Genomic DNA, 19,224 nt, shown 5'->3' on the forward strand with positions numbered 1-19,224 from the left:
GTGAGAAAGTGAAGCTTAGGGATAGAAATTTTACCCACTTGAATGTTGTGTTGGATGATGGTGACTTAGGAAGGGGGACCTCCCCACACTTAGTGAATGCGAGGTCTACGCCTTGTGCTCCTTCTTGACTACCTCCACCTCTCTATAACTTTTCTCAACTTCAACTTCTTCCTCTTGGTGGCTCTCTTCCAATTCAATCTCTTCTTCATTGCTCACCAAGGGCATGAGAGGTTGTGCATCTTCTTCTTTGACCTCGATTTCAAGCCCAATGGGAGGGGATTCAATTGTAGATAGGAACTCCTCAATGATTGAATCCATCTCTTGATCAACCTCTTCAAAGTTTTCAATCATAATATGCTTTGGAGGTTGTACACCCTCCTCAACATCAACATCAAGCTTCTTGAAAGAGGGCTCCATAATTATACATTCCCATGGACTTCCAACATCTCCTATGTTTTCAACCACTCCTTCCGACTCAATTGTCTTAACTTCCTCCCCTTGTAACAATTCTTGCTTCAACCATTCTTCTTCACTTTGAAGCTCCAAACTCACTCCTTCATTATGCTCATTGATTTCTACTCCACATTCAACAATGGGAGTTCCTTGATCGCATAGGCTTAGGCGGGAGGAGACCATATTGTGAACGGCTTCCGTTATGGTAGCTATCTTGGCTTCTAACTCCTTGAACTCCTTTTGGTTCTCTTCTTACCTTTGAATGTAAGAACTAACACATTCTTGGAGAGAATCATCCATTGGAGGTGGTGTGGAAAAAGAAGGTTCATTGTTTGGAAGAAAAGTTTCATAATTGAAAGTTGGTTCATCTTGGTAAGGACATGGAGGTGGTGTATATTGAGGTGGTTCTTGAGAGTAGTTGTGTTGGAATGGTGGTGGTTCCATGTATGGTTCATATGGTTCATAAGGTGGTTGGTATGGTGGATAAGGATTAGGGCCATATGGAGGTGTTTGGTGGTATAGGGCTTGTGAGTAAGGTGGTTCAAAATCATGTTGAGGGGGTGGTTCATACACTACAAAAAAAAGGTCTATGGTCACGGTAAAAAACCGTGACCATAGCTAGTGAAAAGGGTGACCATAGATCTATGGTCACGGTTTTTTACCGTGGCCTATTCCGTCGTGGCCATAGGTCTATGGTCACGGTTTTTTTACCTATGGTCACGGTTTCTATGGTCACGGTTATAATTTTCAAATTCTGACACTTTAGGCCACGGTTTTTAACCGTGACCATAGGACAATCTATGGTTACGCATAAAAACCGTGACCATAGCCATATCTATGGTCACGGTTTTGGCCGTGACCATAGCCTCTATGGTCACCCTTCCTTAAAACCGTGACCATAGCCTTATCTATGGTCACGGTTTTGGCCGTGACCATAGCTTCTATGGTCACCCCTCCTCAAAACCGTGACCATAGCCTTATCTATGGTCACGATTTTTTGCCGTGACCATAGTTCTATGGTCACCCCACCTTAAAACCGTGACCATAGCCTTATCTATGGTCACGGTTTTCACCGTGACCATAGCCTCTATGGTCACCCCTCCTTAAAACCGTGACCATAGCCCAATCTATGGCCACGATTTTTCACCGTGACCATAGCCTCTATGGTCACCCCTCCTTAAAACCGTGACCATAGCCTTATCTATGGTCACGGTTTTTCACCATGACCATAGCTTATCTATGGTCACCCCACAAAACCGTGACCATAACCTTATCTTACCGTGACCATAGCCTATTTTATTTTTTGAGATTTAATTTTTTTTAAGCATAATCACATCCCAAAATGATGATAATTACAAAATAAATCTAAAAATAAAAAAAGATAATCAACAATTAAGATAAGTTATAATTAAAGTAACCAGCTAACATATCAATATAGTTGAGTGAATACACTTTGTCTCGATCTTAGTTTTATACAGTGAAACACTAAATAGACACTATTAACAGAATTGTTCCACAGGCGTGGGAGCAATACAACTTAGACTCTGCTAGAATAGATTGTTTCTGGTATTGCTATTCTTTCTTCTCAACGCTCGAGAACTTTTGTTTCAGCCACTTTACCATTTGAAAGCTCAGCACCTGCTTCATTAACATGCAAAATAAAGTCACATTAGACATAAACACCTACATTTATTCTTCTTCAACTTAGGAAAAAGAAACATATCATAAAAACATATATACATCACACATATAATAGCTAGTACACACTATACAACACACATCCACATCATAGTACATGACACATCATAAAACGATATAAAGTACTTGAAGAGATACAGTATATATATTACCAAAGTACTTGAAATGAGTAGCTTCCTTTTGTTTTTTAACACTTCATTTTTGACAGACTTCATTGCAGCTCTCAATTCTTATAAAGTACCAAATAATATAAATATAGCACAAGTAAAAAGAAAATGGAAATAAAAAATGAAGCACCATAAACAACAAAGCAAACCTGAAAAGCTCTAGATTGGCAATCGACAAAACTTAGGTAAATATGCTCCTTATTCTTCCAATTCACATATCTGGATTCTGAAAAAATCCTAATTTGCAAGTTTCTTTTTTTCCTCAAATTTACTTTGTTCAAGCTGCAAATGTATGTTAAATTAGTCACATTTTTTACCTAACTCTCATAAAGAGAAATAAATGAAAAGAGATAGCCAAACTAAGACATTTTCTTTTATTTTGCTTGCTATGCATACCTTAATTAACATCATTAAAAGCTTGTTAGTAGTTCATATTTATTTTCAGCAGCCTACTCTTAATTTCAGCAGCCATACAATTCAAATAGATTTTTTTATTTTGTGACTTGAATTCTAATAGATTTGGTTTTGCTAAATTTCAACTTTATAAAGGTATCTAGTATAGTATTAACTAAATTTAAAAAGTATGCAGTCCAATCAATTTGAGCTACTTAATCATGCTGAAAATAACAACTTCAAGTTTTAACTTCTAACAAAAATGACGATCTATAAAGAAATACCTTCTCAGCAACAGAACTCATGCATTTCTATTCCCTGTAGCAAAGTTCCACAGTCAGACATATCTCAATCAAGGGAAGGATCAATCATACCTATATCCATTACATATAAAGCATCCAAAATTCAAATATGTGTTTTATCTAATTTCATTTCACCTCAAGAATTGAACAAGTTGAGAGAAGGCAGGCAGGGTCTCTGTAGTTCCAATCACTCAAACAGTTACTAGGGAGGCATTGAACATATAAAGTTAATCTTACATTTTTTATGCTTTCTGCTTGATGTGAAACACGCAACTCAATGATTTGCATAATTTTCTTCAACAGGCAACCTGCACGTTGAGCCTAGAAACATGCAAATAAACTCAACAACTATTTATCAACAAAACCAATTTGGCAAGCACAAACAACTTCAAACATGAGCAATTTAATAAATGGAGAAAGAGCACTTATTCAACATTATGGACTTCCTTTTAGATTCAGAAACAGAATTGAAAAGCACAAATTCAGCTTGACAAAAATTTGACATCAATATAACAATAATGAAATGGAAGTTGAAGCTGACATAATGTCATATGACACATATTTTACAAAGGTAGTTACATGCTCACCAACTTGCAATTGGCATAGAGGCCGCCAATGCACATTTTAATGGTTGCAGAAAATAACTAGTAAGAGAACTATAATGTGCTAATGAATCCAAATTAATTAGGCCTGCAAAGAACATCTAATTATATCAGCCAAACTATACATAGTAAGCACATGGCAGCAAACAATTTCATATTAGAAAGAGTTAGTATAGGATCTACAATGAAAGTAAATTGACTATAGTCAACCCTCAACTAAGAACAGTAGAACACCCCCAATCAATTTTCCTCCAAAGATAAGAGAAACCCCCTTTTTGTATTTCCAGCGCAACTAAAATAGCATAAATCAAACAAACAACAAAAAAAAAACAAAAATCCAGAAGCTATTCCGTCAATTGAAGAATGAACAAAAGAAGAAACCTTTGAGGTAGAATCAGTGACGTTCAAGTATCCTCGACACCCCAGAAGACCAAATTCTGAGAAACTGGAACTAGATCCATCCAAATCAGAGAAAGGTTTGAACTTTGACAAGCGCAGAAAACCAACAAAAGGGAATCAGCGCGCAAAAGACGGAACAAAATACACGAAGAAGTGACGCGGATGGCATCCTTCGTGTTCTGTCTCCCCGTCTCCTCAGGCTTCTCCGGCAAAGGCGAGAAAGACGGCGACACGGGATTCCTCCAACTGCGGCGACGACGCATGCTGTTCGGTGGCTTCGCGGTGGCAGGGAGCGACGACTCGACGATTCGGCAGTGGCGATGACCTCTCCTTCTGCCGGCGACGCTCCTTCATCTCTCTCTCTCTCTCTCTCTCTCTCTCTCTCTCTCTCTCTGCGTGGGTGGCTGGCGCGACAATGGAGGGTGAGTGAGGTGTGTGAGGCTGAGTGTGGATGTCGAGAGGGAGGTCTATGTGTGCGCGATGCGGTGTGGAGGGAAAGGGAAATGGGGGTTTGGTGGCTACTGATGGTAAAAAGGGGAAGTGTGGCTGTGAATGGCGGTGAGGCAGTGAAATTAGGGTTAATGGATTTTAATTTAGGAATTTAGAGTTAAATTAAGGTTTTGATTTGGGAATTAGAATTTAGGTAGAATATTAATTTAAAATAAAATTTAATCTAATAATAATATTTATAAAAATATTATTTAATTATTAATTTAAAATTTATTTTTAAATAAATATTTTAATTTAATTATTAGAGATAATAAAAATTAATTTCTTCTATAATTATAAAATAAAGTTAAAAATTTAATTATTTAACTTAAAGTATATAAAATTCTTATTATTATTCAATTATTAAATTTTTAAATCATAAATAAAAAGTATTTAATTTATATATAAAATCTTTTAAAAATATAATCTTATAAATAATTTATTATTTAATTTTCAAAAATTCGGGGTGACGAAAAATAACGGGAGATGAGCATGACGAACCACGACGTGCGACGAACGACGCAGAGAAGCTTGTGATTCGCAAGTGTACAGAGGGTTGGAGGCGACCGGTTGGATAGTAGAGAGACGATCAGACCAAAGGGACGGTGGCGGTGAGAACTTTTTTATTTATAAAATTAAATTTAAAATTATAATATTTAAAATAAATCATATAAAATTATTATTAGTTTTTAATTATTAAAATTTTTAAAAGATAAAATATTTAAAATTATAAAAAAAATACATAAAAATCTTAATTAATTTAAACTCAAATGATTAAAACTATGATCATAGACCCCTTCAGGTCACCTCTAAAACCGTGACCATAGACCCTTTTAGGTCACCCTTTTGAAAAACCGTGACCATAGACACTTTTTGGCCACTGTAAAAAACCGTGACCATAGACCCTTTTAGGTCACCCTTAAAACCGTGACCATAAACCCTTTTTGGTCACGGTAAAAAATCGTGACCATAGGCACCTTTAGGTCACCCCTAAAAACTGTGACCATAGACCCTTTTAGGCCACCCCCAAACCGTGACCATAAACCCCTTTAGGTCATCCCCAAAACCGTGACCATAGACCCCTTTTAGGTCACCCTTTTTACAAAAACCGTGACCATAGCCCCTTTTTTGTCACTGTAAAAAATCGTGACCATAGACCCCTTTAGGCCACCCCCCAAAACCGTGACCATAGACCCTTTTAGGCCACCCCAAAACCGTGACCATAGATCCCCTTTAGGTCACCCCTCAAAACCGTGACCATAGACCCTTTTAGGTCACCCTTTTTTGAAAAACCGTGACCATAGCCCCTTTTGGTCACTGTAAAAAACCGTGACCATAGACCCCTTTAGGTCACCCCTCAAAACCGTGACCATAGACCCTTTTAGGTCACCCTTTTTTGAAAAACCGTGACCATAGCCCCTTTTGGTCACTGTAAAAAACCGTGACCATAGACCCCTTTAGGTCACCCCCAAAACCGTGACCATAGACCTTTTAGGCCACCCCTCAAAACCGTGACCATAGACCCCTTTAGGCCACCCCCCAAAACCGTGACCATAGACCCTTTTATGTCACCCTTTTTTGAAAAACCGTGACCATAGACTCTTTTTGGTCACTGTAAAAAACCGTGACCATAGACCCCTTTAGGCCACCCCTCAAAACCGTGACCATAGACCCTTTTAGGCCACCCTTTTTAAAAAACCGTGACCATAGGTACTCTATGGTCACCCTTTCCAAAAAAAACCGTGACCATAGCTTTTTTTTTTTGGTCACCCTAAAAAACCGTGACCATAGAGGGTCTATGGTCACGGTTTTTTACCGTGACCAAAAAAACCGTGGCCATAGGCCCAAAATGTTGTAGTGATAGGCATGTAGTGGTGGTTGTTGGCAATCACAATAAGGGTCACCACATCCATTAGATTGGTATGCATTAGGATTGGAATTATACCTATAAGAGACCGGAGGAGGTTGTTGCCAAGAAGGGTGATCAATCCTTTGAGGCTTCTCCCATCTTTGATTCCCAAATCCTTGATGCATGTTACGATTGTAGTTTTCATTCCCTACAACATAATTTGAGTCAAACTCATAGCCAAAGTGGTGAGAATTCATAATAGCAAAAGAGAATAAAAACTAATACTAAAAACTAACTCCTAAAGCAAGCAAAAACTAGCAAAGAAGCATATTCACATATATACAATAGCCAATAACATAACACCATTGCAACTCCCCGGCAACGGCGTCATTTTGATGAGCGAATTCTTTGATGGTATAGAATTTCTCAAAATTAATGAATCCTCGTTGCAAGTATAGTTCTACACCAACAAACAATCCTCTCAATAAAAAATTTGAGTTGTCACAAAGAACAAACCCCAAATAAGAAATAACCGGAGTATTTAGACTCTGGGTCGTCTCACGAGGAATTGCAATGAAGTGTATGCTTATTGGCTATGAAGGGGTAAAAGGGGTTTTGGTTGATAAAGGGCGAGAAATTAAATGTACAAGAAAGGTAAATCAAGCAAACAATTAAAGGAAGCAAGTAAAGAAGAGAGACATTCATGGCAAGGGTTGAGATCATAGGCTTTCTATCCTAGTCATACAATGATCAATTCATCTTATTTAGTCAACTCCAACAAATAGAATAAGGTATCATGTCATCTTCACATAGGGAGAATGTCAAACAAGACTAATCAATCATATCACAATAATAAACAAGAATTTATCTCATTTTGTCATCCCCAACATTAGAAGAAGGTGTAAGTTATCTTCCATGAGAGAAAGTCAAACAAGACTAGTTAATCTCAAGTCAAACATCCTAATCAACTCACTAATCAAATTAGCAAAAGATTAGAGTCATTGAAAATGATATTAACTAACAACTCTAGATCACCAATCTAAATTGGGTATTAATGACTCAAGATTTTCCAATTACTCTTCCCAAGCCAAGAATGCTCAAAATCTACTCTAAAGACCAACCAAGCATTTTGTCAAGCACTTGGAAGGCATAAAAGAAAAAGCATAGTAAAAATGCAAGAATAATAAATCTACCAACTACCAATTGCAAGAAAAGTATATCAACAACTCAAATCATCAATAAAAGAATATCAAACATTAAATTTCATTAAATGTAAACAAATTCAACATGAGCATTCATAAACATAAAAGAGACATAAAAGTAGAATTAACAAGAGAACTAAGAAGAATAGAGTAGTAGAACAAGAAATTGTAAAGGAAATAAGATGAGAACATGGAGTTAAGTCTAGATCTAAGATGGATTAACCTAACCTAATTCTAGAGAGAAGAGGGAGCTTCTCTCTCTAGAAAATAACCTACATGATGCTAATGCTACAAACAATTGCTCTTCCCCCTTGCCCAATCTTGAATTCTGCATGAAATAGCATTAGAAATGAGTTGGGTTGGGCCCAAAGTGCTTCAGAAATCGCTCTCAGCGATTTCATGTTTAGTGGGCCACGAGCAGCATCGGCGCGCACGCGTACATGGCACGTACGCGCCCCTAAACGCGAAATAAAATATGGTAAATTTTACATCATTTCGAAGCCCCGGATGTTAGCTTTCCAACGCAACTAAAACCACCTCATTTGGACCTCTGTAGCTCAAGTTATGGTTGATTGAGTGCGAAGAGGTCAGGCTTGACAGCTTTACGATTCCTTCATTTCTTCATGAGTTCTCCCACTTTGCATGCTTTTTCTTCATTCCTTCAACCCAATCTTTGCCTTCTAAACCTGAAACCACTTAACAAACATATCAAGGTATCGAATGGAATTAAAGTAAATTAAATTTAGCTATTTTAAGGCCTAAAAAGCATGTTTTCACACTTAGGCACAAATTCAGGGAGAATTGCAAAACCATGCTATTTCATTGAATAAATGTGGGAAAAGGTGATAAAATCCCCCAAAATAAGCATAAGATAAACCACAAAATTGAGAGTAGTGAGTAGTGAGACTTTGTCTTTTTTAGCAACAATGAGAGCCTCTTTGGTAATTTTGCATTTTCCACTACCAAAAAAAGTGCAATACCCTTCTTGATCTAATGCCTTCACTGAAATAAGATTGAATCGCATATCTGGTGCATGCCTAACATTCTTCAACTGCAACTTGCATCCCATGTTAGTTTCAAGCCATATATCACCCATACCAATGATATCACACACTCCTTTATCTCCCAATTTGATCTTGCCAAAATTTTCAGCAGTATAGAAAGTGTAAAATTCACGTTTCGGAGTGACATGACATGAGGCACCAGAGTCCATAATCCAAGTGGAATCATCACAGACAAGATTCATATAATTTTCATCATATGTGATAAGAACATCTTCATAAATAATAGCAGTAGTTTCTTTATCACTATCTTTACCTTTGTCTTCGTTTTTTCCCCTTGATTGTTCTCTTTTCAAGAATCTACAATACCTCTTGATATGCCCTGGCTTGCCACAATGGTGACAAATGAACTCCTTTCTTGGCTTGTCCTTTCCTCTTGACTTGCTTTGACTCTCTGACTTGTGAGAATTGTGAGGTTTTCTACTTTGACTTCTCCCCCGTGACTCTGAAACAAGTGCTTCTGACTAGGAGGAGGCATTAGTCAAACCTCGCTATCTTCTTCTGGCTTCTTCATTCAACATGCTCTCTTTAACCATTGCTAACGTCAACTTCCCATTTAGAGCTGAGTTAGTCAGTGTCACAACCAGAACTTCCCAACTATCAGGCAAAGAGCTCAACAACAACAAGGCTTGCAACTCATCATTCAAAGTGATTTTATTATTCGTCAGTTGGTTCACTGTCTCCTGAAAAATGCTCAAGTGCTCCGGCATTGATTTACCTTCAACATACTTCAAATTGACAAGCTTCCTAATCAAGAATGCTTTGTTTTGCACATTCTTCCTCTCATATAACTCCTTCAATTTGTTTCACATCTTCTCAGCATTCATTTCGGTGTCAACATGTGGATACACGCTAAGATCAAGCCATTGCCTAATCAAAGCAACTGCCTTCCGATTCAACTTCTTCTATTCAGCATCGGATTTAGTACCTTTGGATTTATCTCCCTCCACAGGATCATATAAGTCCTTGCTATACAACATATCTTCCATGAGGGTCTTCTAAATTGAATAATTTTGGGAATTTAATTTGACCATATTCGGTCCATGAATATTTTCCTCCATTTAATCAGCACAGAGATAAACAACCAAAGCTCTGATACCACTTTATTGGAAAAACTCAACAAAGGTTCAAAACAAAAACCTATCTAACAGCGGAAGCACAAAAAATCATTTTCCCGCAACCTGTGCGATTAAATAGGCAATACCAAAGATACTCCAGGCAACAAATATAATGGCAGAAATTAAATAATCAGACACCAGAATTTTAACGTGGAAAAACCCCTAAAAGAAGGACAAAAAACTCACGGGACCTAGTCCAGTAAAATCTTCCACTATCAGAATAATGGGTACACAAACAGTCTTCTTAGTGATACTAGGACATCTCAACAATCAACAAAATACACAATCAAAACTGATGGAATCAACATAAACCATCCACAAAGTGGGTATCTCAAATCAGGCAAAAGAAAAAGTAATACAACTAGCAAGTTATATCCTAATGTTCATCTCTACACTAGGAATAACATACTAAAATTTCATAAAAAATTGAGCAAATTTACCGGTTCAATCGGATCAAAGTTGACTTGCCCTTTTCCCCCCAAATTCTTCTTCTCTTCGGCGCCGAAGCTTTCTACTTCCTTTATTGCTTGCCTTTTTTTTTTCTCTTCTTTCAAAATAAAAGATCCTTAATCTCTCTCTCTCTCCCACCGTGGCTTAGCCACTTTTATTTATTTATTTATTTTCTTTTGTTTTAAAAAAGTTGTGTGGACCCCACTTGAGATTAGAGACCCACTAATACAAGGGTATTTTCAAATAATATGGAGACTTGATGTGTTTTTTTATGTGGAGAGTACATTTGTTTCTCTTTATTTTAATTTTTTTTAAACATATAATATATCTTACTCTCAAATTTATATTTTAGTATTAAAAAATTTAAGTGTGCAAATCACACTCTACAATTTGCTTTAATGTAAAAAAAAATATTTTAACACAAATTGAATCTTTCAATTTGTAAACTTAGAAATTTGATCCTCAATTTTTCTACAAATTTTATTATTCGTTAAATCTAAAGGTCTGATTTATTATTTAAAATTAAAAAAAATAAAATTCATATAAAAAAACATATCAATTAACTATTACCATGAATTATACCTGATCTTTTTTCACATCTAAAAAAATTAGCTGAACATAAATTGTCGCAATATAAATGCTTATTTTGTTTGATGTTGAAGAGGTGTATGCTTTTGGTATATTAGGGAGGGGAAGTCTTTTTTTTTGGGGAGTTTTTTTTTGATAAAGAATGAACAAAAACTTATCTATTATCGTTTTCTTTCAAAATAAGAGTAAGATGATCTGATATCTTCTTGTGGTAATCTTTCTTAAGGAATATGTTTTACTGTATATAATCCAATTTTTACTAAGAGGAGTTATCAAAATATGCTCAAATGCATAAAAAAATATATTTTCGGTTGAAAAATGATATTTTAAACTAAGAAAATGACAATTTTTTTTATACTATAATTCTTTTTTCATGGACTAATTATATGATAAAAATAACGATGATGATGATGATACTATCTCTATTCACAAATAATAATTATTTTTAAAATTGTAGTTTTTCACAAATAATTGTTTATTTAGAATATCTAGCCAATATTAAGTGAATTTTTTTCATAATTACATTCCTTTTTTTTGGGTTTTTTATTTTTCTTTTTTAATGATATTTAATAAGAGAAAATCAGGCCTAAAAGATCACAAATTTGTTTTTGGAAATTAAAGAGAAAACGTTAAAACTTAGAAGGCCTAGCATATTTTTGAGCATTAGGCCCAGTTGAGTAGAACAAATTACTATAACCCTAGTGACCCACAAAAAGCATAACCCAATACAAAAAAAAAAAAATAAAAAACATTAGTGGGTGTGTATATAAAAGGACAATTATACATATTTAACGACTCAACATCTCTCATAAACCCTGCAGCCCCTTTTTGTGTCTTCGAAAAACCCTAGCCCCCCTTTCTCCCCCTCTCTTCCTTCAATCGAAAATGGTACGCTCTCTCCTTTTCATTCCACTTCCTAATCGAATTCTGTTCAAATCTTGATTCAACGATGAATTTCTCTTCCTTTATTAATTTTGTTTTGATTTGAGTTTGCAGACAGGAGAAGCTGTGAACCCAAAAGCTTACCCTTTGGCAGATGCTCAACTCACCATAACCATACTCGATCTTGTTCAGCAAGCTGCCAACTACAAACAGCTCAAAAAGGGTGCTAATGAAGGTATTATTATTATTATTATTATTATTATTATTATTATTATTATTATTATTTCAAACTGCAAAGGTTAACAATCATTTATTTATTTGTTGCAGCCACTAAGACCCTGAACAGGGGTATTTCGGAGTTTGTTGTTATGGCGGCTGATACTGAGCCGCTTGAGATTCTCCTCCACCTTCCTCTTCTTGCTGAGGATAAGGTATATCTCTCTCGCTCGCTCTCATAACATTTATTTATAGCGAAGGAATCGCATTGACAGAGTGTGTATGCGGACATTGGTAGTTATTATTAGTCACGATTCAGTGTGGGTGTGGAAATGTTAGTTCAGAGAGAGGGAAGGTTCAAGAACAGAGGAAAGTTTACAGAGGAAAGGCCTAGGTCAAAAGCAAGTTACTTCTGACTAAGCAGGAAAATGAGACTTACAAGAGCAAAAACTCAAAATTCTAATTACTCTATCTACTATATATACTTCCTTAGCTAAATCTGCTAACTAACCGTTCACCACTGTTAACAGCTGTATAACAAACTTTTCCAAACTGCAAAGTGTGTAACTAACTTGCTAATTAATCTGACTCCTCATGTGATAGTGGGAGCTATAAAAATCACTGGGATTAACTGAAATTGCGCCTGGATCGCGATTAGTATGCAAAGTAACGATTAAGGAACAAGCTGGGTTATTTTATTGTTAGTGACCAATATGTCACGCTTCTGCATATTGATCATTTGGAAAATTGAATTATATAATGTATCTTTAGTTTAATACTTTAGTTACTTTTCGGTCATTTTTATTTCAGGATTTTATTATGTTGCATGTATTATATCCTTATTTAGAGGTTTATTTTTTATGGGTTTAGCTAACATGTGCTCTAAGGGCACATGATAAGCTTACCATTAGTGAAAAGTTTTAAATGTTCTCATTTAAATGAACCGAAAACAAATGCATTGAAAACTTAAATTTTTTTCTTAACTTGTAAACCCTAATTTCATCTATTATTATCGTTTATGTATCTTATGTTCTGTTGTAGTACCTTTCTTTTATATGAGATTCTTTCTTTGCAATTATGTGCCATGATGTGTAATAAATCGATTAAGTGTCATGGTTGAATTTGTCTCCATAGTGTAGATGTTGATTCAGGTTGCGGGCTGTTGTCAAATTGTTTAATAGTTGGGGCAAGCAAGATATAAATTGTGTGTGGAAATGATAGTACAAGGCTTTTAATTTTGATTCATGATTATTCATGATGCTTATTTTAACTCTCTTACTCTGTTTTTTTGTGCATCGTCATTATAGGTCATTGATCATTTATATGTGTACTTGATTTTCTTTTAGAACGTTCCCTATGTCTTTGTCCCATCAAAACAAGCACTTGGGCGAGCTTGTGGTGTCACCCGGCCAGTGATTGCATGTTCTGTGACAACAAATGAAGGAAGTCAGTTGAAATCACAGATACAGCAACTAAAGGTTACTTTCATGATATTTCTATTGCTGTTCCTTGGGTTTTTGTGGTCATATGTTTCTTTAATTAAGCATATATTCTAAGTATTTTGTTTCTATTGCAGGATGCTATTGAGAAGCTGTTGATCTAAAATATCCATGATATCGGTATGATGGGCTTCTGGAGCAGTGCTGAATGAGCCCTCAGAGGCTTTGACTGGATGAGATGTTGTTGTTCACATTAGGCATAGATGATGCTTATATTTTAACCTACTTTAATTTTTCTATCTACTTTGAAAGATTATTTGAGTGGTATTTTTGTTGAAGTTAGTACGAGTGAGTGATGTTTTAAACTTGTTATTATATTTTGTTCAATGCAGTTCTCTGGTAGTATGGCGGTGATCATTGGTGAATTTTAAGAGTTACTGAATTTCTTTTGATAAGTCAGAACATTTTCTACAGACAAATGAAATTTAAAATCAATCTATCACGATGCAGTGCTAAAGAAAAAAACATCGCCAAAATTACAGACATCTTTTGTATTAAGTTAATAACCCATTTTCTATCATTTAACTACTCAATACATTAAGCCCGTAGAATTGATTTTGTCGTCATCAACTCTCAATTTATATAACCTTTAATTAAACTTGTGCAAAACTGCGTATTTATATTAAATAGATATGGTTAATAGTTAAATTTGTTTTTAAAATTATTTATTCTTCAAATTAGTCCCTAAAGTAGAAGTTTAAATTGGTCATATTAATTTGTAAAAGATAAAACATAAATTAAATTGATCCTTCTTTTAGTTAGATAATGATGTGTTATATGATATGATGATGTTATAACTTGTGACATGTCGAGAGATTAGAGTCAAATTAGTATTTAAAAATATACGTGTAAGTTATTTTTATTTTTAAAATTTTACAAGTTGATTAAATTAATTCTTATATAATTTTTTTCTCATAATATTAAATTTTTAATATTTTTAATACTATTAATTTTAATATTTTTTTAAACCTTAATAAACAATTTTTTACATAAAATAATAAAAATATTAAATTATTATAAAGTTATTATTTTTATTTGCATTTTAAAATTTTACATTTCCAAATTTTACCCTTTTTGTAATGGCTTTTTTATTTAAATGATTTTATTAAATTATTATTAATTATATAATTAAAAAATTAATTTTTTGAATCTCACTAAATAATTATAATAGTTATTTTAAAATTTAAATTTTTTAGATTTTTTAAATTTATAATTTTTATTATTATTTAATTTATGTGATAGAACTCAATAATTGAAAAACTGAATTTGTGGGATCACTCCTTGAATCTTAATAATATCTTCATGTAATATTTTTCAATATTATTATTGTTTAGTTATAGTCATTTCCTATGAAGCACAACCACTTCTTTTGTTTGTTGTGTCTGCATATCAAACACATTTTGTATCTCTGTATTTTATAAGAATTTTAAATTTATGTGCCTCTGTATCTCGTGTCAATGTCCGTGTTTTATAGGCCATTTCTTTATATTTTTTTAATTGTCAGATTTTTTTTCTTTTTTTTTTTTTAAAAAAGTTAATTTGTTAATAAGAATTTTGAACTAAAACTACTATAAAAAGATGACAATGGAATCATAGATTGGACTAAATTTTGGACGGGATCAACTATATTTTGCATGTCATGTGTCACTAACATGATACGTCGATCAATTATCTTGTGACACATGGCATTAGCATACTACGATATCGTGATACTTTATGTTACACGCTATCATCTAACTAATAAAATAATTAATTTGACTTATGTTTTATTTTTAAAGACTAATATGATTAATTTAATTTTTTAAAAATTAATTTAAAAAATGAATAATATTTTAAAAACGAATTTGACTATTAAACCCACGTAGATAAAGTTGGTGTTGTAACTTAGAGATTTTTTCACAAAGTCTAAGGGTCCGTTTGGAAACTCCAAAAGCTACTTTTTTTAGCTTTTGACTTATAAAATTACATTAATAGTATTTGGTATAATTTTTTAGATAAACTTTTAACTTTTCAAAAAGTTATTTAAGAGCTTTTGAAGAAGTTAAAAAATGTGACTTTTTCTATTTTTAAAAACTATTTTATCACTCTTATTTAATACACAACTTTAAAACAAAGACTTCTATAATAACTTTCCAAACACAAAATAACTTATTTAAAAGTTGTTATTAATAAAAGTCCTTATATTTTAAGCTCTTTTTTTAAAAGAACTTATTTAAAAAATTTAGTCAAACTGGCCCTAAAAGTATAATGGTAAAGACATTATTTCACGAGTTATAACGTTTTTTCACTATTATTTCAACATCTTTTTTTTTCTTTGAATGATTTTCAACTTAGAATACTTGACTAAAAAGTAAAAATGCAAGAATAAGCATGCTATATTATGTAGCATTTTTACTTTTTTCAAAGATTTCCAACTCAGAATACTTGGACTCAAAATACAAGGATAAGCATACTATTCTACGTGAATATGCGACATATTTATTTTCTTCAGAATACTTGGACACAAAATACAAAGGTAATCCTGCTGTATAAGCAGTTTTCAATAAAGTGAAATTTCGATTAGGAGAATCAAAATGAACTAAATTTATTGGTCAATCTATTTATCTATTTAAACGGAGCGGATTTTATTTCTAAAGTTAAGTTTGTTTATATTTCAAGTTAAACAGATTAGTTTGTAGGATAAACAAGATGTTAATAACATGTGATACTTGTAGTTTTACCAAAAATAATAAATAAAAAAATGAAACCTCAATGCATTAGTACACAATATGTATGTAAAAACTTATCACAGATGCATCATGTGCACCCAAAAATAAAAAGAAGTATAATGTCGTTTTCAAAATTATATTAGAGAAAAAACATTTCAAAAAGTGGGCGTGCCGGAGTGGTTATCGGGCATGACTAGATATCATGTGGGCTTTGCCCGCGCAGGTTCGAATCCTGCCGCTCACGTTTTTTTCTAGTTGGTAGACAGTCAAAATTGATGTATATTGGTATTCTATTTGTTTTAACCGTTTATCTCGTACTTAAATTTTTTTCTAAAATATATATGAGGAAGTATAAAGAGTAAAATATATTTTTTATTTCTAATGTTTGTAATTTTTTTTAAAATATTTCTAACATTTAATTTTATTTAATTTTTCGATTTTTGTCAAAATTACTCTTAAAAATTTTCAATTTTATCCCTAACATTTTACATGAAATTGATATCTAAAGATAATAATTTTGACACAAATCGAAAATATTAGAGATAAAATTAAATAAAACTAAACGTTAGAAAATTTTTTTAAAAAAATCACAAACATTAAAAAAAAACATATTTTAAATATATATGAAAATCGAGTTAAATAACATATATATTTATATATAAATATATAATAACTAATTTGGTGACTATTTTTTAGTATGTATATAAAAAATAATTAGCTATCAATCAATTATTACATATAATAAAAAATATGTAATCAAATAAACTCTTTTAAAATGAAAAAGTTAGTAGAGTAATAAATGAGAATTTAATCATTATTACTCACATATAATGAGAGTTATAAATTCTATGGTAATTAATCCTTCACTTTATTATTTTACCAATATTCTCATCTTATAGAATCTAAATTAAAAAAAAAATTATTATGTAACCTCTCAAAATTTTTTTATTATATTATTATAAATAAATTTGATTATTCTATTATAGCATATTTGATTGTTTTGACGACTGATTATATAATTTAAAATAAAAATTCTATAAATCAAAATATATAAATATGTCTAAATACATAATAATTTATTTAAAAAAATGGAGAAATATACATGTAAAAGATCGTACGATAACAAAATTACGTACAAATTATTATTTAACGAGTCAAGTGTATGTATGAATCCTATGTTTCATTGGTCACATCTATCATTCCATCAATGAAAATGTATCTCCGTTAGTAAAACTATACATGTGTCACATTTTTTTTCACTCTAGCAGTGTGCGATAAGTAATGTGACTATCTAGTAATGAGGTAAATATTTGATTAAGATTTTTAAATTAAAATTGAGACTAAAATTTCTTTTACTTTCATCTTTCCTTCCTCATTTTATAACCAGAAATAGGAAAAAAACTGTGGAACTCTAACGAAGAAATGGCTACAACTTAACGAAAGAAGATTCCATATTCCTTAGTTGCACCAGTGTTTCTAATTGCTTTTCTTCGTTACTTAGGAGCAAGAAGAAGAAATAATTTAACTACAACAATGGCAAGTGTTTACATAGGCTTAGTGCAGTGATGCTCGAGTCTAAAATGAAATAGAATCCTAGAAAATTGTTTGAGAAAAGGACAAATTAGTCCCTGACTTTTTATCCCGCGAACATTTTAGTCCTTGACCATTAGAAAATACTTTTAAGTCCCTGACATCCTTAAAAGTTGGACGGATCAGTCCCTCCGTCCATAAGCCACCGTCAGACCCAACGGAAAAGGCTGACGTGGCTTCCCCTCTGCTTACCTGGCATCACGGCTTCCCACATGGCACGTTAGTGGGATGGAGCTTTTGAAAAATGGACACATAAGTCCCTGTGACTCAAAACGACGTCGTTTTGAAAAATAGCTTTAGCGTTCACCACAATGACACTGAACCTTGTTCTTCTGATGGCAATGGTGGCCACCAACATCCTCTCACTCTATCACCTCTCTTCAACTCTCCAATCTCCAAAATCCCCAAACCACCCACTCCCGTCCCCGACCAGCTCCACACAATACGCGCCACCATCAACCACCTCACGCGTCTCCAACACTCCACTGACACAACCACCACCTCCTCCACCATTCCACCAGATCTACTCCTATACTCCCCCACCTCAAGCCCATAGCCTCTTCCTGCCACAACCACCCTGACCTCCTCCACAAGTACATGTCCTACACTCCCTTCTCCCTTTGCCCCTCCGACTCCGACCTCGCCGAATCTCTTATCCTCCGTGGCTGCCACCCCCTCCCCCGCTGCCGCTGCTTCTCCCGAACCGCGCCGCACAAACCCTCATCCCTTCTCCCTCAAGACCCTTTCCCTTCTTCACTCCCCGATTCCTCTGTAATTTGGGACTATTACCCTTACAAATCCTTCGATTGCTTCCACCGCCAAAACCCTAATCTAGGCTTCAACCCTACCTCCGACTATGAGTGTGGGTGCACCATACAGCGAGGCGGTGGCGCTGAGGGGGCTTGTGCCACTTCACGTGCCGCTGCAGTAGTGGCTGCCGATGTTCGACAGAGTGGTAGACCTTGTGCGGTGCGGGTGTGCCGTGAACCGGTGGATTCTAGTGACAATGATGAAGTTCTTGCTGTTTGATGTAGATATGGTTTTGAGAGGTGTAGGGTACTTGTGGATTGACAGATTCTTCAGCAAAGGGGTGGACCTGTATGCGCCATTAATTGGGAAATTAGGTTATAAGAAGGTGAAGTAGGCCGCTGGGAATAAGGCTGATGTTAGTGGCATCAAGAATGCTGAGGTTTTTCTCACTGCATTGTTGCAGAAGCCTACTTCAAGATGATCAACTTAAAGCTTGCTTCTTTACTTCTTCACTAATACAACCTGGTAGGATCTAACTACCTATCTTGCTACTTGGAAAGTTAACATCTTAATTAGTTAAAATTAAATTAGTTGCATGTTTCAAACACACTCAAAGTCAAAATGTTCATGTACTCCAATATACTGTTGCATAAGATAATTTCTCTAATGTGAGAGTTGAAATACTAGTTAACCTGATTCATTAAAAAAAAATATCAACGTTTGGTACTTTATAACTAGCACAAACCACGCCTGTTTAACGGCATAGCCCCATGTAATTAGAATCCAACATCGTTTTGAGCAACAGGGA

The 19,224-nt window shown here is 34.1% G+C and overlaps 1 protein-coding gene, 1 long non-coding RNA gene, 1 other non-coding gene and 1 pseudogene across 4 annotated transcripts; 3 read left to right on the top strand and 1 right to left on the bottom strand.

The window, feature by feature from the left end:
* Positions 1–1,851: 1,851 nt before the first annotated feature.
* Positions 1,852–4,687, bottom strand: LOC112783766 (uncharacterized). Of its 2 annotated transcripts, none has more exons than XR_011879139.1 (5): positions 3,997–4,687; positions 3,149–3,334; positions 2,996–3,029; positions 2,468–2,600; positions 1,852–2,091 (listed from the first exon to the last, which is right to left on the bottom strand). It is a non-coding gene; the product is annotated as an uncharacterized lncRNA (long non-coding RNA). The 2 variants fall into 2 exon arrangements; XR_011879140.1 differs by having other exon boundaries at positions 3,251–3,334; positions 3,997–4,597.
* A 6,839-nt stretch (positions 4,688–11,526) lies between these two features.
* Positions 11,527–13,741, top strand: LOC112784411 (uncharacterized). The gene is made up of 5 exons (XM_025827599.3): positions 11,527–11,659; positions 11,768–11,888; positions 11,981–12,084; positions 13,216–13,347; positions 13,446–13,741. Exons 1-5 carry the CDS (start codon positions 11,657–11,659, stop codon positions 13,470–13,472), a joined length of 387 nt encoding a protein of 128 aa, XP_025683384.1. The 5' UTR covers positions 11,527–11,656; the 3' UTR covers positions 13,473–13,741.
* Positions 13,742–16,238: 2,497 nt separating this feature from the next.
* Positions 16,239–16,320, top strand: TRNAS-AGA (transfer RNA serine (anticodon AGA)). The gene has a single exon. It is a non-coding gene; the product is annotated as a tRNA-Ser (tRNA).
* On the top strand, positions 16,266–18,897 carry LOC140182931 (probable methyltransferase At1g29790; annotated as a pseudogene).
* The last annotated feature ends 327 nt before the right edge of the window (positions 18,898–19,224 follow it).

This window comes from Arachis hypogaea, chromosome 20 (genome assembly GCF_003086295.3).
Source record: "Arachis hypogaea cultivar Tifrunner chromosome 20, arahy.Tifrunner.gnm2.J5K5, whole genome shotgun sequence".
Taxonomy (NCBI): domain Eukaryota; kingdom Viridiplantae; phylum Streptophyta; class Magnoliopsida; order Fabales; family Fabaceae; genus Arachis; species Arachis hypogaea.

Excerpts from the sequence above, each read along its gene's own strand:
- LOC112784411 (XM_025827599.3), top strand. Across the intron at positions 11,889-11,980 it reads CAAAAAGGGTGCTAATGAAG|CCACTAAGACCCTGAACAGG; the intron begins GTATTATTATTA and ends TATTTGTTGCAG. Across the intron at positions 12,085-13,215 it reads CTCTTCTTGCTGAGGATAAG|AACGTTCCCTATGTCTTTGT; the intron begins GTATATCTCTCT and ends ATTTTCTTTTAG.